The sequence below is a fragment of the Ochotona curzoniae genome, unplaced genomic scaffold (assembly GCF_017591425.1).
Source record: "Ochotona curzoniae isolate NIBS_2020 unplaced genomic scaffold, NIBS_Ocur_1.0 contig_1071, whole genome shotgun sequence".
Taxonomy (NCBI): Eukaryota; Metazoa; Chordata; class Mammalia; order Lagomorpha; family Ochotonidae; genus Ochotona; species Ochotona curzoniae.
Window position 1 is genome coordinate 6279681 of NW_024464939.1, and position 26336 is coordinate 6306016.

A 26336-nucleotide genomic window follows, 5' to 3' on the forward strand; every position below is an offset into this window, starting at 1 on the left:
CCTGTGGCCTGGGAAAGCAATAGACTATGGCCCAAAACCTTGAAAATCCTGCAGCTATGAAGGGAGATCCTTAAGAGGCTCTAGGGTCCTGGCTTTGGATCACCTCAGCTCCAGCAGTTGTAGCCACTTCGAGAGTGAAACAGCAGATAGGTGATATTCCTCTCCTCATATCTGACTTTCTAGATAGATAGATAGATAGATAGATAGATAGATAGATAGATAGATAGATAGATAGATAGATAGATCTAAAAAGAGAGACAGAAAACAAACAATCACGACCTGCAGTAGAATTTATGGCATTCGCCAAGGAAGACTTGCTCATCTCACCCCTTTGCCTCTGGAAAGAAAGGCTTCATGTTTGGGATTTCTCTCTATAATATACATCCTGAAATAATCTAGAAGGCTCTAGGTGCCATGACAAAATGCCACAGGACTGGGTAGCTTATCCACAAATGATTCACATTCATTAGCCTGTACACTGCAGGTTCAAGATGGAAGATTCAACACGGCTTCTCCTTCTGGACCCTTTCCTGGGCTTGTGGCAGCTGACCTTTTTCCTTGACTGCCCCATGTCTTTCCTCTGTGCACACGCAATCTTGGTGCCTTGCCACATGTCCTAATCTATTCACAAGGAGAGCAACCGGATGAATTCAGGGAGCACAGAAAACCTCAATAAAATTTAACTGCCCTACCAAGATGCATTTGGGTGTATCACTCCAGTAATAATAAGAGAAACTGACAATCCCGTTATGGTTTCTAGGTGAGATATAACTGTAAGCAAATATACAGCAAAACAATTTACAACCATTGGTGTAGTTGAACTCCATTATGTACCTTATTATATGTTTAAGAAAGTTTTTGTTTCCTCTTTGAGGAGGCATCACCTATCATGATAATACTGTCTATCACAAAAGTACCAATGAACATTGTAATGACCAAATAATCTCATCAATTACCTCAACATTTTGTCAGGCTCAATCTATGGATATCAGCTTCTAAGCTAAGAAGTTTCTTTAATGTATTATTGGTAAAATGATATTATTGGTAAAATGTTAACACTAGAGAAAATATTCTGACAGCACTATATCACATACATAAGATTTTCGGGCCCAGCGCAGTGGCGCAGTGGTTAAGGTCCTCACCTTGCACGCCCCAAGATCCCATATGGGCGCCGGTTCTATCCCGGCAGCCCCGCTTCCCTTCCAGCTCCCTGCCTGTGGCCCAGGAAAGCAGTGGAGGACAGCCCAAAGCTTTGGGACCCTGCACCCGCCTGGGAGACCCAGAAGAGGCTCCTGGCTTCGGATCGGCATAGTATCGGCCGTTGCGCTCACTTGGGGAGTGAATCATCGGACGGAAGATCTTCCTCTCTGTCTCTCCTCTCTGTATATCCGCCTTTCCAATAAAAAAATAATAAAAATAAATCTTTAAAAAAAAAGATTTTCATGAAAAGCTTATATATTATAAACATCATTGTTGACATAGATAGTAATAATAATGAGTGTTTTTCATTGGAAGAAGCATCAGGCTTGAGTACCATATGTTTTATTTAAAAACAAAATTAGCTACCAGTTTTAGTTAAAAGGAAAAGAGACTGACAAGTTTGTGCTAGGCTTAAGCCAGAAGCTTAGAATTCTTTTTTTTTTTTAAGATTTATTTATTTTCATTACAAAGGCAGATATACAGAGAGGAGGAGAGACAGAGAGGAAGATCTCCCATCTGATGATTCACTCCCCAAGTGAGCACAATGGTCGATGCTATGCTGATCCGAAGCCAGGAGCCAGGAATTTCTCCAGGGTCTCCCACGCAGGTGCAGGGTCCCAGGGTTTTGGGCTGTCCTCAACTGCTTTCCAGGCCACAAGCAGAGAGCTGGATGGGAAGTGGAGCTGCTGGGATTAGAACCGGCGCCCATATGGGATCCATGTGCATTCAAATTGAGGACTTTAGCCGCTAGGCCATGGCGCCAGGCCCAGAAGCTTAGAATTCTTACATTGGTAACAGTGACCCAGTACCTGAGCATTATCTGCTGTTTCTCATCATTTGCTTACTATAGCAAGCAGCTGTAATTCAGAATGGAACCAGAACTCAAAGCTTGGTATGCAATACGGAACATGGGTATATCAATTGTCATCCTAACGGTTACATCAAAGATCTATCAAGCCAGTCTATTTTAAATTAATTTTTGTAATGTTTGAAAACAACTCAGGAAAAGACATCCTCCCAATGGGAGTGGAACCAACTCTAGAACTCAGTGAAATACACATAACTGAGCATATCTTGAATAATTAGTCATTTAATTCTGAATTATTCCAAAAGTAAGGAATGACAGAAAACACTTCTACAAAAGCACTGTCGAGTGAATTGAGATGTCACTGTGTATTTGAATAAAACATCCGGGTTGTTTGTGTCCTGACAATTCGGAGGAATTAAATAACTCGGGAGAAAAACAGCATCTTAACGGAGGGAGTCTGCTAGAGGATTTTCTAGTGAAGCATAACACCTACTTCAAAGAGTTTATCACTATGTGTTTTCAGACGCCATCAAGAGCAGCAGAAGAAATCTTTGAAGATTTGTAGTGCTAGGAATTAAAAAAAAAATGCTGTATAGAAGCAAATACAAAGATTTTCCTTGTTTTCAAGTTTACTGGTCTTTAGATGAGTAAGATATAAGGCTGGCACTTAAAATTAATAACTCAAAGAAGGCATGATAGCTTTAATGAAGAAGAAATATGCTCTTGGCAATTATGCACCAGATTTTTGTTTGGATCAATGCACACATCAGCCTGGACTGGCTGAGGCTCATTTAATGCTCAAGTTCCCATACTGGTCATTAGATCTGTCTGGAACCCACAAGTCCAGGCAAGAAGTTACAAAAATTCATGGAAAACTCATGTCATTAAAAAACTACAACCATTTCACCAGCTTTGTCCCACAAATAAACTTCTTCTAATTCCATGTTAAATATTCTACTATGCATTTCAACCAAAGCCTGTAGTTGTTCAAATAATTACTTATTTCCTCACATGTACGTGGATACAATTTGGCTAATTTTAAATTGTCTTTGTAATGACTGACCATATCATAATACCATAGGCATTTACGTATATACATAAATCTTACATTATTTATCATGAAAAATAAATATTAAAAATAAGTTATTACCTGAAAAGTGAAAACAAATACACCAAATTTGTAAGAGAACAAATGCAGAATAGTGACTATCTCTGAGGCAAAATGTAACAGAATCTGGGAACAAATTATTTTCACCTTTAAAATTGTACAACAAAATGTTAAGATGTGTTATGATTTTTGAATAAATTTTGGCTACCCCCTCGGACAAAAAGGGCATAAAATGATCCTTAGTTATCAGTCATCCTGCTCAGAACTTAAATGTTATCTCATTAAAATAACTCTATGCAGATTTGGTGCTAGTACTACCTTAACAGTGGCAAAAAGACTAAGCATGAAGCTAAGATCATGCAGCTGCTAATGCTAGAGCCATCTGGAAGGTAGGCAGGCTTCAGAGCTACAGTGGCTTGCTACTCCACTTTCAGCTGTGTTTGCTCTACATTGTGCACAAAACAAAAATTAACTTTCCACTAAGGGGAGGTCTAACATGCTCATTTCACTATTCCTTATTTTTAAAAGCTAATGGTATTCACAGATTTAAAAAAAAAATTCTCAATGTGGTAGCCAAGTGGCTAAAGTCGTCTTCTTGCACGCGCAGGGATCCCATATGGGCATCAACTCATGTCTTGGTGGCCCTGCTTCCCATCCAGCTCCCTGCCTGTGGCCTGGGAAAGGAGTCAATTTCGGCCCAAAGCCTTGGCGCCCTGCACCCGTGTGGGAGATCCGGAAGAAACTCCAGACCCCTGGCTTAGAGGAAGTGAATCAGCAGACATAGGATCTTCCTCTCTGTCTCTCGTCTCTTCCTCGCTGTATATCTGACGTTGCAATAAAGAATAAATAATTATAATAAAAGAACTCTCAATTCTGCAAAATTACATGACAGAAATAAGTTATTTTAAAAGCCTGTATATTTATTTCTCTGATACTTCCCTAAGCTAACTGTGATCATTCCTTTACATTTTTCAGGCACAGGTATCATTTGCTTTGGCATTGGCCATAGTAAAAGTTATTAGTTAGTAAATTGTTAACACTCAGGGGGGTTTCTTTCTGTTCCACCTATATCCCATTGCCTGTGGGCCATTCTCCATCACATACTCCCTTCCCTGACCAGAGACTTCCCCTTGCAACAGTGGTCTCTATAAGTTGTCTGTGTTTACTTTTTTTGCAAGTGTTTGGAATACAAGACATAGCCTAACTTCAGTTCAAAAGGTTATGAAGTGACTCCTCCTGGAGTCCTGTAGTTTACAAATAAAAAACTAAGCTTTGATCTCAGATATCATAGCACTAAGTCTTTCCACTCCAACATGTTATTCTTGTTTCTATAGAAAATCTTCAAATACATATTCTCTTTAGGACTATCAATCATTTGTTGGATGAAGAAAGGTAAGCCTACGTAGAGACTGTGCTCTGCTGAATATCACTAAATCATCCTTCCCGCGTCCAAGCGTAGATGCATAGGTCATACTAAATGCATTCAGGATTAGATAGGCAACAGTTTTCTTAGTCAACAAAACAGACTCTAAAAATGGATCTCTGAAATGTAACTAGAAATAAGATCATTTTATTGCAACTTCTCCTAAGACATGGAATGCTGAAAAGATCAAATGAAACTCTTCCGACTCCCAAAGCCCTGTCTATTACACTATCCTCAACGCAGAGAAGGTAACCAGAAATTCATTAATTGGTAAATAAATGCAGTGAGGGAAAATAGTTTTAAAAGGTCAAGTGTCAGCTAAGAGTGCAGGGGCTACTGTAATTTATTTACTACTCCAATAGATAATCTCTGAAACAGATCAGATTTATTTTTCCCATATGAATCTTCAAAATGACAAAAAATAAGGGTTGCAAGATAACTATACCTTTGCAAAAATGAAATTATCAACACCATACTTTTACAGAGGAGTTTTAAAAGGCTCACAGGAAAGATGTCATATGAAGAAAACTATGCATTTTTCACAAAATCTGCTTCCATAAGAGAATTAGTTTTTATTGTACCATTCTTAAGCCAGACACCATTGAAATAGACTTTACTTCTTATTAGCCTGCAGGTCCTCTTCCAGCTCTCTGTGAAAATCCTTCCTTTCTTGAACTGCTTTCTTTTTCTCCGCATATTTACTCAGTGGGAAACTTTGCCAAGAATGAGCCATCAGGTCACTCTTCATGTGAGATTGCTCTGTGCTCTGAGAACTCAGGAAACGCTTTCGACACGATGTTTCCCTTAGTCATGTAGCACTTCATGATGGGGATATTCAAGGAGAAGCAGCTCACGAAGTGATTTCATTCTTGTGTAAACATTATGGAATGTACAGAATTACCTGATGATAAATCCTGTTACAGTCACCAGGTTAAACAAGATAGCCAGCTGTTCCCAGATTACAGCCTTGTAGAGTCTGTTATTGTACTGAAATCTGTACTGTAGCGACTGTAGTATATCAATATGTGTGGGAGTACTACAGAGAAATGTATACTGAATACATGGTATAGATATAAAATGGTGACACGCCGACAATGGCTTATAGATCTAGAAGTCGTTCTGGGTGAGTCACTGAATGAGTGGTAAGAAATACAAAAATGCAGGGTCTGGGGGAGGGGTGGCAGGCGACATGTTCGGCTGGGAGGGTGGCAAAAAGAAGCCCCTGAAACAACCTAAGACGCAGGCCAAGGAAACCGATGACGAGGATAAGGTTTTCAACCAGAAACAGAAGGAAAAGCAGAAGAAACTCAAGGATCTGAAAGTGAAGGCCACGGTGAAGGGCCCCCTGGCAACAGGTGGAATTAAGAAATCTGGCAAAAAGTAAGCTGCTGGGGCAGGCTCCATGGCCTAGCGGCTGAAGTCCTAGCCTTGAACGCGCCATATGGGCGCCGGTTCTAATCTCGGCGGCTCCACTTCCCATCAAGCTCCCTGCTTGTGCCCTGGAAAACCAGTGGAGGATGGCCTAATGCCTTGGGACCCTACACCTGCATGGAAGATCAGGAGGAAGCTCCTGGTTCCTGGTTTCAAATATGTTCAAATCTGGCTTTTGGAAAGTGAATCAAAAGATGGAAGATCTTTGTCTCTCCTTCTCTCTCAAATCTTTCTAATTAAAACTAAGAATTTTAAAAAATATTTAAAAATCATTCATTTCTCTTAGCTTTATGTAAGTACGTATTAACTATTATTATTACTCATTACCTTCCTTACTATCAATATTACAATCAGGCTTATGACTTGAGCATTATCTTTATTTACTTAATAGTCTCAACCACACTAGAAGGAAAAATCAAAATTTTATGGAAAAGTTGAATTAAAAGATGCTTATTTGGATACGATTTTTTTTTTAATCTATGTATTTTTACACATTCCCAGGAACTTTTAAAGAGCCTGGTACATTCAACATTTTTCATGTTATTATTACAAATAATTTACCAATGCTAGATTGTTAGATTCTAATTTAATAATACTATTTTATAACTTAAATTTAATATTACAACATATTTGAACAATAGTTTGGCAGCTTCACAAATTGTTAAATAGACATTTTCTCAATGATTCAACAATTCCTGGTATTTTCTTCAAGGAAAATAAAAACATCTGTTGCAGAAAGACTTACATCAAAGTTTTCTACTTTAGAGACCACCCAGATGTCTGCAAGCAATTTAATGGATGATTTAGTTGTAGTATTTTCATATGGTTAGCTGCTTCTCAGTAATTAATTGTGACAACTACTGATATATTCAATGCCAGGAATGTACTAGTACTTTACAAATACCAAATCCAGTATAATATGTCAAACATAAAAAATCACATATGCAAGCAAGTCTCCATCTAGATGAAACTAGAATCAGAAAACTAGAAATATGAAGTTGACTGAAACTTCTGGAAGCAGTAGCTGATTGAATGTATACATCTTTCAATAATTCATGCACTGAGATAATAACCCTGAAATGATATCAGAAATGGGGACTTTGGAGATGACTAAGCCAGGTGGTTGGGTCAAGGATCATAATTCACATCAACAAAAGTTAAATTTTAAAGAGGAGAAGAAGGGAGGGTAGAAAATGAGAGGAGCAGAGTGTAGAGGAGCCAAAAGAAGATTGACACAACTGCCCCAAGCAGCCATACATGAGCCAGGCTGAATCTGGAATCAGGAGCTCACAACAAACTTTATCCTGCAAAAAACAAACAAACAAAAAAGGCAGCTGAGTTAATCTCCAGATGTGAAGAAGATAGGATACCTTTCATTGGCTTACTTTTCAACGATCATTGCTGTTTAAAAAAAGGTCCAATATTAAAAAAAAAAAAGGCTTAAATACACCCATGACACAAATAACTACCATGACACTTCTAAGCTATAAACTCAGATTTCAAACAGCCAGCTTGCTCACTTGGTCTCAGAATTGGTGTTCTAAGATCTCAAATCTATTATGGATAAATTAGAATTGTAAATTTTCCTTCCACATTTCCTGCTGTCTTAGTCCGTATAAGTCATTTTAGCATTCACCAATGTACTCTGTCCAAAATTACAGAAATGGCCAATTTCTCCCTCAAATCCAATCTATAAAGAACAAGTCCTATCCACTTCACATCCAAGTATATAACCCGAACCCACAGCCTATGTACTTTTCATGGACACAACACTGCTTTAAACAGCAAATATTTTCCTTGTGGATGAGTTCTAGAGCATCACCATTTTCCTTCCCCTTGCCACGTACCCAAATTCTCCCCACTCTACCCATAGTAACCAAAGGGGATTTTTCATTTATTCCTGCCACTGCTTTTTAAATTTCTGGTAAATATTTTAAATGTGGCCTTTCCTTTTTTTTCCTCTCATTTTTTTTCTTTTTTCCTTTTTTTTTTTACACATGATATGGTTATTTCTTTAATATCTGATTCTCAGCAAAAGTAGGAGAATAGTAGCAAAACAATAACTTTATCTAGAAATTCTAATTTTCCTAGATTTTGGAGTATCATGTATCTGCTGGTTATGATATGTACAATGCAAATGTTAACAAGGAATTCCTTGGTATCTGGAAAAAAAGAATAAAAACTGCATCCACTGAGACATAGAAAAACAAATGTGAATGGAAGGGTAGAAGATGTAATATGAAGATAATGAATTATCTCAAATTTATTATGAAGGCTGCTTTTCTGTCCAAAATTTACCAAATTTCATAATAACAACAGTAGTTATAAGACTCTGGTGTCTGATATAAAGGACTGAATTATTTTTGCTAACAGATGAAGCTAGTGCTTTTTTTCCAAATAACTAATTCAGTTAAATGACTTGTGTAAGTATGGCAGTCACCACTTATGGACAGAGTGTAAGGAATAATGCATAGGCTGGCTTCAGCAAATTTACTGTCGAATGAAAACTAAAGCTGAGAACTAGGAAAAATGGTAAGCCACTTCAGGAAAGCTGCACAATCCAGAGGCATTGATTTGATGTATCATGGAAATGTGAGAGCAGGTCTTCACAGAGTAAGTGAATATTGATTTGTTAAGACTGTACAAGAGGGCCCAGCACGATGGCGAAGTGGTTAAGCTCCTCGCCTTGCACGCCCGGGATCACATATGGGCGCCGGTTCTAAACCCGGCAGCCCCGCTTCCCTTCCAGCTCCCTGCCTGTGGCCCAGGAAAGCAGTCGAGGACAGCCCAAAGCTTTGGGACCCTGCACCTGCGTGGGAGACCCGGAAGAGGCTCCTGGCTTCAGATCGGCATAGCATCGACCGTTGTGCTTACTTGGGGAGTGAATCATCGGAGGGAAGATCTTCCTCTCTGTCTCTCCTGTGTATATCCGCCTTTCCATAAAAATAAAATAAATCTTAAAAAAAAAAAGAATGTACAAGAGACAGCTAATATACCCCTACCAGACATGCCATTTCATGAACAGTGAACAAGACATAAAAAGACATGCCGAAAATGTAAACTTACAATGAATTGTAAGTATCTTTTCCTATCTAGCAAAACTGATACACTGGGAGCTAAACACGCCTACAAAAGGCCCCCAAAGCCCTGGCAAAGGAGTTTGAGTTCTAACTTGTGACTGAGAATGACTGCAGCATTTTAGGTAAAGGTGCTATAGAATACATATTTGGCTTTTACAAAAGTCACTCTAGTAACAATGCCAAAGACGCACAAATAGTTTATAAGGTGTATGCAGAACAGGAGGTTGTCACAATATGCTGGGAAGATATAGTGGAAATGTGAAAACAAAAATTTCAACAGAGGAAAGAACTGAAAACAGAAACATTAACATCAGCTATAGGTAAAAGCGGAGCTTTCACGCTGTTTCAGGCTTTATTCCCCTCACCTATAAAATCTCATTTAAAACCAACAATGGTTCACTAAGTAAAAAATTTTAGTCTTTCACTTTTTCTAACAGACGAGTAACTGCTCAGATTTGACAATTTTCCGATTCTGCGCGTGGCTTCTTTCTACATAATAAGCATCCTTTTGGCAAAAGACCATGGATTTGGTATTTTGCTTTCTAATTCACAAGCACAAAGGTCTCATCTTAGGAGCAAAACTACCTCTCATTTACACTTTCCACAAATGAATTGTGTTTGAGACATAATATCAGTTCCTTCATTTTATCGCATTTTCCTGTCCACTGTAAGACACAGTGAAATTGCTTTTTGTCTCAGTGCCATGATCCTCATTGTCAGGATCAATTCTGAACTAACCCTTTGTTCATATAGCAAGAATTCCTTATAAATACATATTTTTCTGTCAAGGAAAAGCAGCATTTTTAATGTCTAAACTGAGGGATTCAAAGTTATTTTCACACTATTGTCATAAAACAGGGCGAATGAATCTATGGGTATACATAGATATATGCACATAAGCATATTTGTTGATCTGGTTGCATTTTTATTTACAAATAGGTTCAAATGCCAGATCCTTAAGTTATCTGAATAATACACTATCACCACAGTATTTACAAGAGTTTGGAGGTTGACATTAAGTAACATTATTACTGAGATATTAATTTTATAAGTGTTACCAAGAAAAAAAAATCCTCATGGCTAAAATATAATATGCAATTAATGAAGTCTACTCTTTTATATTCAAAATTAATGAGCTAACTTGCTACAGAATAGCACAAAAAGTTCTCAGGTCAAAGATTTGAATTTTATTAAATTCAATTACTACATTGCTTAATGAAAATTAATTTTTCAAATTTTCTGGTTGGGAAAAATGCATCCCTGAAATTGAGAGAATGACATAATGTTAATATATTAAATAACCTCATGGTATCAAACACACAGAACATACAATACAAATTGAAATTTCAGTCCTTGCTTGGTTCACAGAAGCTCCACTGGCTTCACAGGGCAATACCATGGCATTTCCTGTGGTCTCTAAATGTATTATTTCAATAGCTATGTTGAGGTTGGCAGAAGTTCTACCATGAATGCGTGGCCTTTGTAGTGAGAATAATTATAGTAAAGCAAATAAGCCTATAAAATTTCTCATTCTCCCTACTTTTCATTTTTCTAGAACCTCGGAGTTTTGGTAGGTTTTCTTGGACTTCAACGTAAAATGTTTAAAAATATTTTTAATTGATTCTTTTGAAATTGGGTTCTGTTAACATTTTGGTCACATAAATCCAGGATGGAATTCCAAGTTTCAGTTTTAATCAAATTTGATATTAGCTACATGGTAAATATTCAGAATTCTAGGATACCTGTGTTTTCATTGACTCGATAATCTTGCAATGCTGCATAAATACAAACAAAAGAAAACATATAACAAGAAGCAAATAATGTGATTGGGACACAGACATCTCATCAATTGGCTTAGCATTTTTCTTGAGACAAATGCTTTCCTTACCTTTAAAGGCCCTTCATGATCAGTCTCCCATCTCTCTCCCTCCTTAAACGACTTACTCCTCCATTATCTCAACCTATCATATTTTCCTTTTTCAGTGATTTAGTCATGTTAATCTCTCAGTTACCAAATATGCCACACACTTCTATCACTGGGCAGGATGCTGTTGACGTCATCCCTTATTAAAACTTTTAATCAAATTTCAATGAGTATGTAAGATTTTATTTTGATAGGTATCATTAAAATTGCTACAGTTTTATATTTACCACAAAACTAAGAAAAGATGTGTTCTCTATCATAAAAGGCAACATTCATGCAAAATACAAAACAAATATATATAGTTAAACAAAGCATATATATTCATTCTCATAGATGAACTGCATGCTGGAGATTAGCATACTGGGAAGTAGAGATATGTTACAGTAGGCATATCTATTCCCATTTATAAGGAGGACTACCAGTAAAGCAATTAAATATATCCTGTCAACTTTTTCCCTTTGTCTATACCTACAATGCCATGATGCTCTTAAATAGCAGAATGTTAATCTTGCGACTATTACTAAAGGCATATACTAGTATAATAATATGGAGGAATATGGTGTGCATGGGAGAAATGATGGGCTGGGGAAATGGGGAGGACAAAAGTGGAGGAAAAGGGGGGGATCCTTGTACCTTAAAGGCTCTATCACGGAAAATAATAAAACCACTTTTAAAATGAAAATGTTCATTATTTTAAGATCCTCTAAATGCTTAGATACATAGTTATTAAAATGTAAAAGAGAAAAATTACAATCATGTTGTTTGCTGCTTATGGAAAAAGCAAACAGTATCTCTAACCTTTGAGTCAGGTGAACGCGCATACACATCAGAAACGTCAGAACTTCTGAAGTTTTCCAACATAGCAAGGCTACTGGAAGTCAGAGGATTGTAGCTGACTGCTGAGTCCATTTTCTCATTCAGACCGTTCCAGACTTTTGGTTGATATCGGGCTACGCCTTTCAATATTATGTAAAATCCATCACTTGCAGTCACTGAAACAAAGCCACAACATATTATATACGTGTTATACATACACATGCATGTAGGTATCAATATAGACACAGATATGAATAACATATACTAATACTTGCTGTGCTTTTTGAAGATCCATTTTAGTATAACTATGCCCATGAATTCAATGTGACACTTGTACATGTGTACATATGCAGGTGTATTCTTTTCAGACAACTATTTATGGTGATTCATCACCTAATGGTACTGATGGATTCTATTTTTAAGAATGATAAAATATCATTTTGATGAATTTAAAATATAGTACAGAGCCTTTGAATTTTTTAGATTGCTCGAAAAATATCATTCTGCCTATTTTCTATAAGCAAAAAGATCATATTTATCATTTATATTCACTTGTCTTTTCTCTAGAAATTATGATAGTCACTTAAAGAACTTAAAAAGGAAATCTCCTTAATCTTCTTAATCAAGGAGAGTTCCTAGAAAAAAAAATCCCCATGGTTTTCCTATTCCACATATATAAGTCTCCACGATTTGCCATCATCAAATCCAAGTTCCATTTGGTGTCTACAGGTCCAGCAAGTGGATATTCATGTAAGCACTTGAATGAATTCAGATAAGACTCAGTCATTCTAAAGTCATCATTTGGAAAATGCAGGGCATGAAAACTAGATGATATATCTTGTGCATGCTTTTTAAAAAATATTTCTTCTCATCACTTCATAAATTATGAGCCAATATTTAAGTGATTTGCAATAGCATCTTATCAATTTCTTATTAGTTTACTGATATAAAAAATAAAAATTTTACAAGTTCATTTTCAGGGATAAACAGTTTTTTAAAAAAAAAAAAGATTTATTTTTATTATTATTTTTTTTATTGGAAAGGCGGATATACAGAGAGGAGAGACAGAGAGGAAGATCTTCCGTCCCATGATTCACTCCCCAAGTGAGTGCAACAGCAGATGCTATGCCGATCCGAAGCCAGGAGCCTCTTCCGGGTCTCCCACGCGGGTGCAGGGTCCCAAAGCTCTGGGCCGTCCTCGACTGCTTTCCCGGGCCACAGGCAGGGAGCTGGAAGGGAAGCGGGGCTGCTGGGATAGAACTGGCGCCCATATGGGATCCCCGGTGTTCAAGGCGAGGACCTTAACTACTTGCGCCACCGCGCTGGGCCCAATAAACACTTCTTGTTACATAATAAAAGTTGCCAAATGCATGCTCTCTATGTTTTTATTTTTGTTTTTTCTTATTTTTGGTAACCTGAGGCTATTTTCTATTTTCTAACCTAGCTATTTTTTTGTCACCATCCATGTACAGTGACCATAGGAAGCTGTATTTTGCTTTTTGCAAAAAAATATTTGTTAGAAAGATAGAGTGCAACAGAGAGCCAGAGAGATTTTCCACTTGCTGATTCACTGATTCACTCCCTAAATGGCTGCAAAAGCTATAACTAGGCCAGATGTAAGGCAGAAACATGGAATGCTATCCAAGTTTCCGATGTGGGTGGTAGAGAATGAAACATTCAAAGCACTCTCTATTGCTTTCTCAGCACATTAGCTGGAAAAAGAACAACCAGGGCCTGAAGCAATGCTCCCCTGTGGGTTGCAGGGCATCTTTCCCTGCTGTGTCATAAGAGCACCAGCCACAAATTTTGCTTTTATTTAAAAGCAGAGTGGAGCAGCCTGGACCAGAACCAGCTCCTGGATCCTGGCTTAGGATTTGCTCAGCTCCAGCCATCGTGGCTATTTGAAAAATGAATCAATGAATGGAAGATCTCTCTCTCTCTCTCTCTTTCCCTCTCTCTTTGTAACTCTGACTTTCAAGTAAAATGAAGAACTATTAACAAAATTCTCTTTGCCCCAGCTGTAAAATAGGAAATTTGCTGAAAATGATTGAAATAAATGGACTCCAGCAAATATTTTCTATACTCATAACTATCAACACATACATACAGAGGTAATTAAAAGTAATAAGGATTATCTGTGGTATTAATATGCTAGCATAAGTGGTACTATATAGTAGTAACAAAGAAATAAAATAGCAACTGTGTTTAGTATTCTTATCACAGCCATCATGGTGTTTTCTAGGCAATAATTCATTGCTTACACAAAATGAATTGCTAAGAGTTTGGCTAAATAAGTTTAGGAAAATTTCTTAACTAACACAGTTCTAAAGAATGAGTGGACAAAGTGCACTAGAGCAGAAGGGGCAAACAGCTGGGAGAAAAGCATTGGAGAGACAAGTCCTGGCAAAAGACTGAAAACCAGCAGCCTGATGATGAGGGGTGATAGGAGGGAATACTTCAGTAATGGCAGGCAAGAAAAACACGCAAAGAAAGAGTGAAAAAGTCACTTTTTTTATTATACTCTTTCATTTTAAGTTAGGTGAATAAAGAGACCTATGAAGCTCAGATATTTAAAAATTGACTGTTTTAATAAGAAAATACATGTGTCAGAACTAATTGTCCTAAATACTCAAGACAATTTTACACAGGTTGCTATCAATGCAGAGATTTCAATTTTCAAAAAAAATGTAAAGTTTGCTCTCCTGAAATGTAAATTAGAATAGTTTATTTAATGCAGATAATGATCTTAAGGTTGATATTTGTCAAATATTGAAGTTTCATATTTTAATAGTTGGCCACCGTGGCTATAAAGATGTGATAAGAACAAAAATCTCTGCTTCTAATTGTAATTTCATAATCTTTTCCAACGAAGCCACAAACATCTGATTATAAATGCCAACAAATGAGCAGGTATTCATTATAGGAAAGTTCAATCAAGATATAAGTTATAATCATTTATATATACACACACACTCAAATGTATATATGTGAAAGTCCATTGTTCCTTCTTACTACTCCTCAGTTATACCCCCACATTAAAATAATAATTTTAAAATATGCATACTTGCAGTGACATTTAAACTCATTCTTGTTTATAATCTACTACATGTATAAATTGAGAAAACAAATGTTTAGATAATGCTGTAATTATTTTGCTTATATACACATATATACACACTCATTCTTTTCATACCTGTCAAAATTGCAATGTGTGCAGTCAATTGTTCGTTGAAGAACACTTAGTTTGCTTCCATTTTTTGCCTTTATAAATACAATTTCAGGGATTTATAAGCCAAATTAATTTTTAATTACTATCCTCAAGCTAATGGCAAAGTAATGTTGAATGTTTGTTCTTTTTTTCCATTTAAAAATCATTTTAACCTCTGCAAAGCTCTTTTATTTCTCACTGCATGACTCTGATTAACTGGAACTAATTATGAGAGGACCATTGGGGAAAATACTCAAAATATGTAAATCTCCTCACTAGACACATGCAGTCAGGTTTTAAATGCAAAATCCTAATGAACCACTTTAACAAACACTAATGTGATGTACAGATAATGAATTTAGCAATAGTGTGAAATACTTGAAATTGTGTTCCAACTAGGAATGCTTTATGTAATATGTTTGTGCCTTGAGGGTCTTCACGTAGAAAATAATAATGTCTGCATTTATTTCTGTGAGGGATAAGAAAGAAAAGCCTTTGACCAAAAAATGAGCTAAATTATATGCCTCCCTTAAAAATTAAACTATCAAAACTGTTGTTTGTGTAGCTACTATATCCTTTATAAAAGAACTAGGAACTAAAATCTGTTGGGTCTAGCTTTCGTTTCCCAATATTTGAATCAGCATCTGAAACAGTCAAATAATTAACGAATAATCACTTTCAGCAGTGCTGCTTATCTAGGAAAGACATTACTACAGTGAGATCAAATGCATAGGGCAGTGAGCGCATAGGAACCCAGAGTGTGAAGCCAGGACTAGTCACCTCACTGACATACTATTTGGAATGCAATTATCCATCTTCAAAAACCTAGTGATACAGGGACTATGATTAACAACATGTATTTCAATGAATACACTGTGTGATTCAGACGAGCGCTCAAAGTGAAGTACTAGTCTATGACATGAATCGTAAGTATCAAAATATAACCAAACAAATGCAGCACATCAAATTGTACATGTGAATTTATCAATTAAACATTAAGAACATTATAACGGGAAGTCAAAGGAGTGTCATGTATTTTATCTTGCCAAATACCTCTCCACATTAGACTATTACCTGTGCTGCCCTTTATCCATGTTTGAGAAACAAGATTCCTGCTAACAATCTTCAGATGCTCTTTACTTAGGTTAGAGTTTAACTCCGGAATTGTCCTCAGCATCTTCCACACTATATTGTGTTCCTGTGCTGTTCTGTGAACAGGCCTTAAAAAAAATCGAAAGAAATTACAAAATCAGAGACCATGGAATAAATGAAAAGAAACAAATACTTATTGAAATTAATTCTTTGGTTTTGAATTTCTGAAGGATTGTTTAAGAAAAATTGAAATGATATCCTAATTTGTCTTGATAAACTTTTGCAAAGTTCCCCTTCTTTCATTTAGATGTTCTTCCATTGAACTTTATACTTTAAAATAATGACACACTGCCTTTGTCATTGCTTTGAACAGAAAACTTTGCGCTATGTAAGATTATATCTTTTCTCAGTAGCGATTATAAGGATCTCTTCTGGAAACCAAATAGAAAAGACTAATATTTCCATTGTTTATGTTTGATCAGTTAAACTTACAATTTAACAGTTAAGAATATAAATTCTAACTGAAAAGTGCATATATAATTTCAAATAAAATATAATTATCAAGCCCGGTGAGGTGGCCTAGCGGCTAAAGTCCTCGCCTTGAACACGCTGGGATCCCATATGGGTGCCAGTTCTAATCCTGGCAGCCCAGCTTCCCATCCAGCTCCATTTGTGGCCTGGGAAAGCAGTCAAGGACGGCCCAAAGCCTTGGGATGCTGCACCTGCATGGGAGACCTGGAGGAAGTTCCAGTCTCCTGGCTTTGGATCAGCACAGCACTGGCCATTGTGGTCACTTGGGGAGTGAATCATCAGATGGGAGATCTTCCCTCTGTCTCTCCTTCTCTCTGTATATCTGACTTTCCAATAAAGATAAACAAATCTTTAAATATATATACATACATATATGCATATGTATAGTTATCAAAAGATGAAAGTTTAGTATCCTTTAACCAGAAGAGTCACAACCAAATACACATTGCTGTGAGATGATAAAAAGTTTATGCTGACCCAAGTTCTTAAAGGACTATATCAGATGTCAAATACATTATTACTTAATAGTATTAGAATTGTTTAAACAAATTTTAAAATCTAGTGTAAACAATTTACCAGTTAATGCAAATTGTGGCTTTTGTTGTAGATTATAGTTTTTTTAAAAAAGCAGCAAAAAAATATTTTAGCAGATAATCCTTAGATATATGTACTTGAGAAAAACGATTCCCTACTTATTTAAATGTTTGTACTTTCAAGGACAAGGAAGGACCTGACCTGGAAAGTCTCTGAGGAAAAAGAGATCATAGCCATACCCTTCAGTCTATCATTAGATCTCCTGGGCCCAGGGTTCAACATGCCCAGCCATGCTCTTTCAAGTATCTACATTCTCATTTCATCTGATAGTCTCTTTGTTGGAGAATCTTAAAGATCATGCCATTATTATCAGTACTCAATTAATACTCCCTCTCAGTTCTTCTTATTCTCCTTCCAGTTTCCAGGTGCATGACCCAATTAAGGGTCCTTCTGTTCTGGGCTCCTTCAACAGTAAGAGTCCTGTTTATGTTGACTCACCTGACCCTGGACTGTTGTACCCCTACCACAGGGAAAAATGTGTGCTTTCTTGGGTTTGGACACTTGCTTATAGCATCAAAGCCAACGATTAAAGGCTTCTTTTTTTTTTTTAAATTGCTTCAACTTGGGCCTGTAGCTTTAGTTTGCTGCACTGGTATCTGCTTCTCAGCATTGTCTCCTCCTAATTTCCCTGTGCTCCTGATAATGTTATCTCATTATGCTATTCTATAACTTATTACTATTAATTGTTCTGATCATCTACATCTGTCTTATTCTTCTATTTGATCCCTATACAAATATAAATGCTCTGGGTTAATAATACCATAATTATGAATATCTACTAGAGCCCAGAAGTTAAAAGGCATTATTTTATATGCCTGAATCTATTGTAAATCATGAAAGAACAGCTATTTTTCAAAAAAATAAGGCATAACCTTATTCCCTCTGGAATGCTTTTACCTGAATTTTATTTTGTCAACAATTATAGCCACTTATTCCAGCTTTGCTTATGTCATACTTCCCATTTCAATTTGTCCTAATTTCAATTTCAAAATGGTATGTTTTCCATATTAAATGTACTAGACTTCTCTGAGGCCAAAAAGAGTTGGATATTTTACCAATATAAATTTTTCAATCTGTGAACATTTCCATTTACTCAGGTTTTTACTTTCAAATGCTTTATAGATTCGTTTTCAAGTCTTGCACATAGTTTCAAGTCTTTGTCTTATATTAATTTCTAGACTTATAATTTTGAGGACATGAAGAGTTCATTTGATTTTGTTTATTATATTTTACTATCTGCCTATTCTGGCTTATTTCAGTGACCTTTCTGAGGAGACCCAGGCTTCTTAATGAAAATATTGACTGCTAAATTAGTCCACTCATTTTTTTTTCCTTAATGGCAGTAAAAATAAATAATGAGACTGGTTATGTCCTTCATGCAGGGGGTAGAACAACAATGAATTTGCACGTGCTGAACATTTAACAAAAAAAAACTAACAAACTTACATTACAAAACACATTAGACAAAGACATGGCCATCAGACTTTAGTAGAATGTTTTCCAAGAAAGCAATAATCAAACTGTGATCAAAGAGGGTAGTTTCCCCAAAGACACATAAGTAATGATCAAAAATATGCTAAAATAGGAAAGAAACAATCTGATCATCACATTTACAACAGAATCAAAATACGTATGTGGGAATGTACTAATTATAACACTGGCAAAATACTAAAAGAGTGGAAATAAATATTCAGCAGTAAAGGAATGGTAAAAGGATTACATTTTAGAGAGGGTATGCTCTTTATTATTTAGAAAGCCAGGCATATAGTACTGGGTTTGATATATAAATAATCAGGAATATTTTTCTTAAATGATTTTATTTTTAATACTGTTAACATATTTGAGAGTGATGCACATCCATGTGAACCTCCAATCAGAATGGGGAGGGCTGAGATAGGTGGGTGGGGCAAATGTTTCACTTTTTTTCCTAAGTCTACAAGAGGGTGCGGCGAGGGAACTGCTTCTGGCTGTCAAACTGCATCAGCTCCCAGGAATGGGGGACACTGATTTCATAACACCTTTAAAATCCAAATGTGGAACAGTGTTCCGATGTTATTGTCACTTCAAGATAATTCTGACATCATCAGTTTAATTGAGCTAGTGTTGAAAAAACTCCTTCCAAGGTCCATTGGCTGACAAAGTCCACCTTAATACATGCAGAGACCCATGAAGATGCTGCAAAGCCTTGCCTGGCCAGGGGAATTGTCCATCCTGTTCTGCTTTCCATCCTCGACAAATCAGTCGAGTTCTACTGCTGGCCTAGATGAGCTGGCCATCATGTCCCCCATGTACACCTTGTCATGCAGTCAACTGCACAGGCATCAGCAACTGAGGAGGCACAGTTCTGACACATGTATTTCAAGGTCATACCATACATCTTATAATTTTCCCTGTGGCCTGGGTTTGAGTCCAATGGTCTACTTGAAGAATCCCCCAAGAAACCTCCTTGCAGGGACCTCAGACTTAATCCTTGTGTGTGTCAACCAGTGCAGGGTCAGGTTCAGTCCATCACCTATACCAGCCAACATACATACCAGTGGATGCAAGTGCCTGTCAGTTCTATCCCCAGCACAATAGCTCATGAAAACTGATGAGTGCTACAGCCTAGCACAGCCTACCACATGCCCAGGTTTCATGCATATCAGTGGATGCTGCAGCCTACTGGAGATGACCAATAACCTCCATTAGGACCACTCCTGCCCTGTCTTTTATGTGTACCAGCATGTGCTACAAGATAACCTGGTGTGCCCCAGATTCCACCTCGTTCCCCTGCACACCCAGGGGTGATGCGGTTTAGCTTAGCCCAACTACGCTCCAGACTGCCCATACATATATCAATGGGACCTGTGCTTTGACCCACCCCTAGCCCTGACTTTGCTCACCAATGGGAGCTGCAACCCAGCAGAGAAGTGTTCACAGCTCCCCTATGAGGCATGCTTCCTGCCAGGGATATTTGCCAGCCAGAGGCCCAGCTGGACTTCACCCATTCTGGTTTTTGCACATGCCAGTGGGTGAATCAGCCTATCCTAGCCAGCCCACACCCATGTTGGCTCTTATTTATGCCAACCTGGCCTGCCCCCATAGTGGCCTTCCCCCACTGCCAACTCTATCACTCACCATTGGAAGCACTGACCCAGCAAGGGAGTCCCCAAATTTCCCCCACCAAGCACTCTCCCAGCCACAGATTTTGCATGTGCCAGCAGGTGCTATGACCCAGTCTAAGAGGACATGTCCCTGAGTCTCGGCATTTGCCAGCAGGTGCTACATCCTGACTCAACCAAGCCAGCCCCAGCCCCTGCTCTCACTGGTGTGGCCAAGAGTCTAGCACAGTCTTACCCATCCCCAGCCCTCATATGCACTGGTGAGTATTGTGGTCCAACCCCACCTGGCCTGCACCCAGTCCTGACTCTCACTAAGGCTAGTGTGTGCCTAACCTGGCATGTTCCCAAACCCAGTTTACACATATGTTGCCAGGTGTTACAGCTTAGCTTGGTCTGGTCTGATCCCAGCCCTAGCTCTAAGACTCACCATCAGGAGCAACAGCCTAGTAGAAGAGTTGCTGAAGTTCTTCTACTAGGCCCACTCCCAGCCCTGAATCTCATGTGTACCTACAGTGGCTGTAACTCAGCCTGACATGGCCCACCCCCAGTCCTGGCACTCTCCAGCAGGTACTGTGGACTAGCCCAATTGTCAGGTACCCATTTGGTTCTCACTAGTAGCTGCTACAACCTAAAGAATCTGGGCCACCACCAGACCCAGCTCTCATGTTAACTATTCAGTGTTGTGGCCTAGCCCAGGCTGTCTCATATCCATTCTGGATCTTGAAAGCACCAATGAGTGTTAGAGCCTAGTCTGATCTACCTTGCCCCAAGCCCAAACCACTCACATGTTGATGGGTGCTGAAGCCTTTCCCAATCTGGTCCACCCCAGCCCTAGCTCTTGCATTTACCAGTGGGAGTTGAAACTCAGCAGTGGAGTTGCCAGAATTCCCCTACCATCCCCATTCTCAACCCTGGATCTTGTGTGTGCTTCTGGATGCTTCTACTCAGCTGTTATAGCTCACCAACAGTCTCAGCTCTCACTGGTGGATATTATAGCCTAGGCTAATCATTGGTGGCTCACACCCTTCCCTGGTTCTCATGTATACCAGTGTGTGTTTTATTCTGGACAAGTCCAGCCTGCCCCAGACCTGGCCACATATATGCCAGGATTGACCTGTCCCCAACCCCAGCTACAGCTCACTAGCAGGAGCTGTATAGTCTAGTAGGGGAGATCCCCCGGTTTTCCCACTATGGCTGCTCGCAGTCCTGGCTCTCGTGTGCTGGTAATTTCTGCAACCCTTTTTGGCATGGTCTACTCAAGGTCTGGCCCAGCCAAATATGTAACCCAGCATTTGCATATGCCAGTATGTAGCAGGTGATGCTATCTAGCCTACATGGGTGAGTGTCTTGGTGTGACCCAGACACCCCTCCGTTTCCCCTTCTAAACCACTCCTTCTCAGCCCCCTGTCTATATAGAACTGCAGTGGCCTGGTCTGTCTGTGGAAGCTCCCAGAAGTTCTCATCTGTCTAACATGCCCTCAGTATTCCCTCCTCAGTAAGTCCCTAGCCCCCTTCTTTGGGCAATCTGAATCTCTCTTCTGGGAGTCTTGCGTGTTGGCCCATATTTCCCTGTCTTCCCCACATATCTTTAAAAAATAATACAATAAAAATAACAGGCAACTATGCTGGGACACTAGTATATTTAAAACAAAACTGGCAATAACCTGGCCAATAATCCCTACAAACTGTTAACTGCTTTTCCCCCAGCAGTGTAACACTTGCCTAGATACAAAGCAATCTAGGTAATTGACTACAGCTAGGAGAGACCACTATAACTTCCTTTCACTGCTTTTAAAGTGTGTCATTTGAGCTATGTCCATTACCTAGTTTTTCTCTTTAGAACAAGAAAACTGAGATAAACATGTGACAATGGTCATCATTTTCTCCTCCATGAAACTCTGAAAGTTATTGGGCAAGCAGAGAGCTTAACTATTTGTTTAAACTTAATTACAAACACATAGACTGTTAATTTGAAGTACCATCTTATTACTTACTAAGAATTTTCTTAAGATAAAATTTCTCGGTTCAACAACAAACGGAAAAATTAAACACAATGGGAGTAATTCTGATTTGAAAGAATGACTTCATTCAGAAAGAGCTGCCAAAAGTCCAATGAACATCTCCAGAAATGAAATTAAGCATCAGAGATGCGGAATAATTTTGCATCTCTATGTCTTCTAGACAGTAGGAAAAAAACATGTCCAAGCCTTGTCATCTAATAAATCTTATTTGCAAGGGAAGATATTTGAAAACAAAGTTAATTCTTGTCTGAAAAGCTGTCAAGTAAAAGAACGAGTAAAGTCATTCTGTATGATCATGAGGTGTAGATATTATGATGAGGTCAATTTATTCTAATTAAATTAAAATGCTATCAGGAACACATAAAGCAATTAAACAATGTTTTGGGGGAGTTGAATATGAAACAAGTGAGGCTTCCTATACAAGTGCTGCTGCGGCTTGAGCGCATACCTGCATCTAGTATTAGTCGGAGCAAACCACCAAACCACACCTAACCACATGCTGCGGAAAATCTGTAATTCTCTATCACTGAAATTTGTACGGAATTTTTATTTTTCTTAGCAACTGCTTGTTGATTTGCTAATTTCAATGAATACTTATCACTGATCTAGAAGACAGAATTGGTTGTGGTGATATTCTCTTAAATTGCATCACATTCATCCTAGAAAGAAGAGCTTGCCAGTCATTTTTAGGTTTTCACGTTTTCACTAATGCTATCTGGCAATTATTGTGATATGAAGATTGAACAAACGCATTGTTGTCAAAACATACAAACACAGATACACAGAGAAAACTTTGTACAAACTAAAACTTGCCCAGAATGCATCTGAAGTTAATTAAAACAGAAATGCACTAAGATAAAAAGATAGGAGAGAAGTCCATTCCCACATTAGAATTCTCCCCGTCTGCACACACCTAAAGGATTGATAGGGAACTTATACAGATGATGTAAAATTATAGAAAATCCAGTATTACTTCAGGACAATCAGTTGATTGTTTATTACACTTAAACTGTCATCCAATTATAAAAAACGAGAAGCAATTAAAAATTTCAATTCACTTGCTTCCTTTTAAAATGGTCATGATATTTAGGTTTAAGTACATAAAATAACTTACCCCAAAAGCACATGAATTTTAAATTGCAGAGCAAGATTTTATCTCAAGCAGTCTCATTCAAGAGCCTAGATTTCCATACATCAACCACTATATTAAATCAGGTTTTTATTCTATTGACTTACACTTATTCTGAGATAATTGAGCTAATAATCAGGTTATACTGGGAATGTTTTATTTTTTTATTAGGTCTGACAATACAATAATTTTTGAAAAATCTATAAAAATGGAAAAATACAAATATTCTTAAAGAGAAGAAAGCATAACAAATTAAAGCAAGTAATTTTTTTATATACAATTCAGTTGCCGGTGAGCTCTTCCCTCTCCATCTCATAAGTTCCCTCCCCTTCCCATACTTACTTGCACCTAACGTAACAAGAACTTATGATGTAACAAGGACTTGTGATGTAATTCATTAATTAACCATCCACAAGAGGTGGATTGTTTATAACCACCTAAGATTGTCAGTGTCCACATGTAACTGTTACTGGTACAGCCCATAAACAACGAAGTCCTAAAGCAGGTAATTTTAAAATGTAAGTAAATTCAGAAAAAAAAAAATACAGGGCTTTTGTTAGTTACTGATGTATCGCCATATTTAATTTTTTATTTCCTGAAGTTTGATTTCACCTCCCTGTATATCTATTTTATATACTTTAGATGAAAAATGAATAGATTCTCCCACTTAGCTTGATAGTGCCTTCAAATTATTTAATTATTTTAGAAATATTTATTTTAGCTTTATGTCATAAATTTTAGATAAGTTTTAGATAATGCCATAAATTGTTAATCTACTCATCAAATTTAGGAAAATCTTATCCACATTTCTTTAATTTTATTCACATTTCTTTCTGTCATCAAGATTTGCAAAGCTTCTCCACAGCTTTCATTCTCTATGCATAGACTAAAAAGGTTCCAAATCTTCATGTAATGATCAGCCATTGAGCTCCTTCCCTGTGCTTTCAGGTGTATGTGAAACACAGGCATAATGGTATTGCCAATAGCCATTTCTACAATAGCCTCGTCAAGAACAATTACATATATCCACCAATGATGCAGAACCAAAAATATATCCTGTTAGACCTACACAAAATGTATCACTAATTTAAACTTCCCTAAAAAGAAGTTCCAAATTGCCAAAGACCATTTCAATGAGTGGTGCCATGAAAACCAAATCCAAGAAAAGCATGTTGCCAAGCAAAACAATAACATATGACTCAAGTATTGAAGTCAAAGCACCTGACTTGTGCACATTTCACAGGAATTTGTGAATACATCCTCAGGCCCTCTCCTAGGTCCTTCAAAGAGGTCCGTACAAATTAAATGACAGCATGAAGGCTTGCACTTCACTATATGCCAGGTAAATCTGCCTCTGACTCAGGTTTTATTATTAAGCAAAGCAAGTAAGAAGGAAATGGTACCAGGCTGGAATAAAAACACAAACTTCAGGAATCTGAATGTAAAGGACCACAGAGGTTGTGCGGGATGGGGCATGGGCACAAAGGAATGAACACACAAAGTAAATTCATAAATTTGCATTTGATGGCATGGAGGAGTTGACTCAGGTTACGGATGGGAAAATGATGCAGAAAGGAAGGCCTGGATTATCACCCAGGAACAGACTACCTGGGGGTGGCACAGGGGGCTGTCAATCACGTTTGATAAAAACTACCCTATGAATACACATCCTGTACACTATGCCACAAGACTTCCTCAAGGCACCAAACACTTGCTTTTATTTTATATTAGTGCTGGAGATGTACATTTTCAGAAATTGCATAGCTAAAACCTCTGGGCCTTCTGAGGTTAATGTAACATCTGCACAAATGTTATGAGCCACAGGGGAAAAATAAACTTAATTAGATGATCCCCTTAGCCATTTTATAAGCAGCATTGATAACAGTTACAATATTAAGACTGATAAAATATAAACTATGCAAAAGTTGTTTTTGCATATCTTTTTGTCTTGCATTTTTAACCAATCCTTTGTAAAATTATTTTCCTGGAAATTAGTGTGTACTTGAAATATTTCTTTAATCATCAATCATTAAGATGCACACCACCTGCCGTCTGACTTTTCATTGAATTGGCTAGTCAATCAGAGTGGAATGAACAGAGTAACAATTGCTTCTATTTGACCATCGAAATTCATATGACTAACGCTGAACATCAGTTTTTCCAGAACTTTGGTTTGGTCATATATAAAATACAGACATCAGCAGCACAACATGGTTTCAGCTCTCTTTGTTAATCCCATGCGAGTTGAAAGTGGAAAGAAATGTGAAAGCAACTGCAACTGTTTTTTTCAAGCTTAAAAGATGATTTCATAAAAACATTCTTGAGACACTTCAAACACACACACACACACACACACACACACACACACACACAAGCACTGCTGTTTTTTACATGTCTCCCTTTGTTGTTTAGCAAAATTGCCTGAGCCTTTCCTCTTAGGGACAGAGAAATGAAAAGGCTTCATATGCCACTTGAACATTGTAATAGCATGTTTATTTGCTTTCATTTTGTGGAGAGGGTTGAAGAAAGTACTAAACTAGCTTGCTAGTTGGACTTGTTTTTAAAAAAGAAGTCATAAAACAAGCTGCATGTAGCTATGTAAAAACACGTGAATTTTAGACTCATTTGGAAAGGTGACTAATCAAAGAGCATTTTATGACCAGTCACAAATTCAATCGGTAAAATCAGAATGGTTAACAACAGCCACAAAATGAAAAGGCATAAATGGATTTTGAAAACACTCAAAAAGATAGCACCTGTAATGTCAGATCCTGATGACTTTTGACTGTAGTAAACAAGGCAATATAGATTAATGAAATGCACACAAATTCATAGGTAAGTTTTATTGAATATTTTCTTCTTCATATAAC

General features: G+C 37.6%; 2 protein-coding genes across 2 annotated transcripts in view; one reads left to right on the forward strand and one right to left on the reverse strand.

Moving 5' to 3' along the window:
* Positions 1-26336, reverse strand: part of CNBD1 (cyclic nucleotide binding domain containing 1) — a 363708-nt gene that overhangs the window by 122938 nt on the left and 214434 nt on the right. The window contains exons 5-6 of the mRNA XM_040992868.1: positions 16073-16218; positions 11773-11966 (exon numbers count right to left, since the gene is read on the reverse strand). Of these exons, the coding sequence (XP_040848802.1) occupies positions 11773-11966; positions 16073-16218 (340 nt within the window). The remainder of the gene's footprint in view (positions 1-11772; positions 11967-16072; positions 16219-26336) is intronic.
* Positions 5729-5923, forward strand: LOC121166197 (translation machinery-associated protein 7-like). The gene has a single exon (XM_040995328.1). The coding sequence runs from the start codon at positions 5729-5731 to the stop codon at positions 5921-5923; it is 195 nt and encodes a 64-aa protein (XP_040851262.1).

What these genes read in the sequence shown, in the direction of transcription:
- LOC121166197 (XM_040995328.1), top strand. Translation starts at nt 5,729, where the DNA reads ATGTTCGGCTGGGAGGGTGGCAAAAAGAAGCCCCTGAAACAACCTAAG.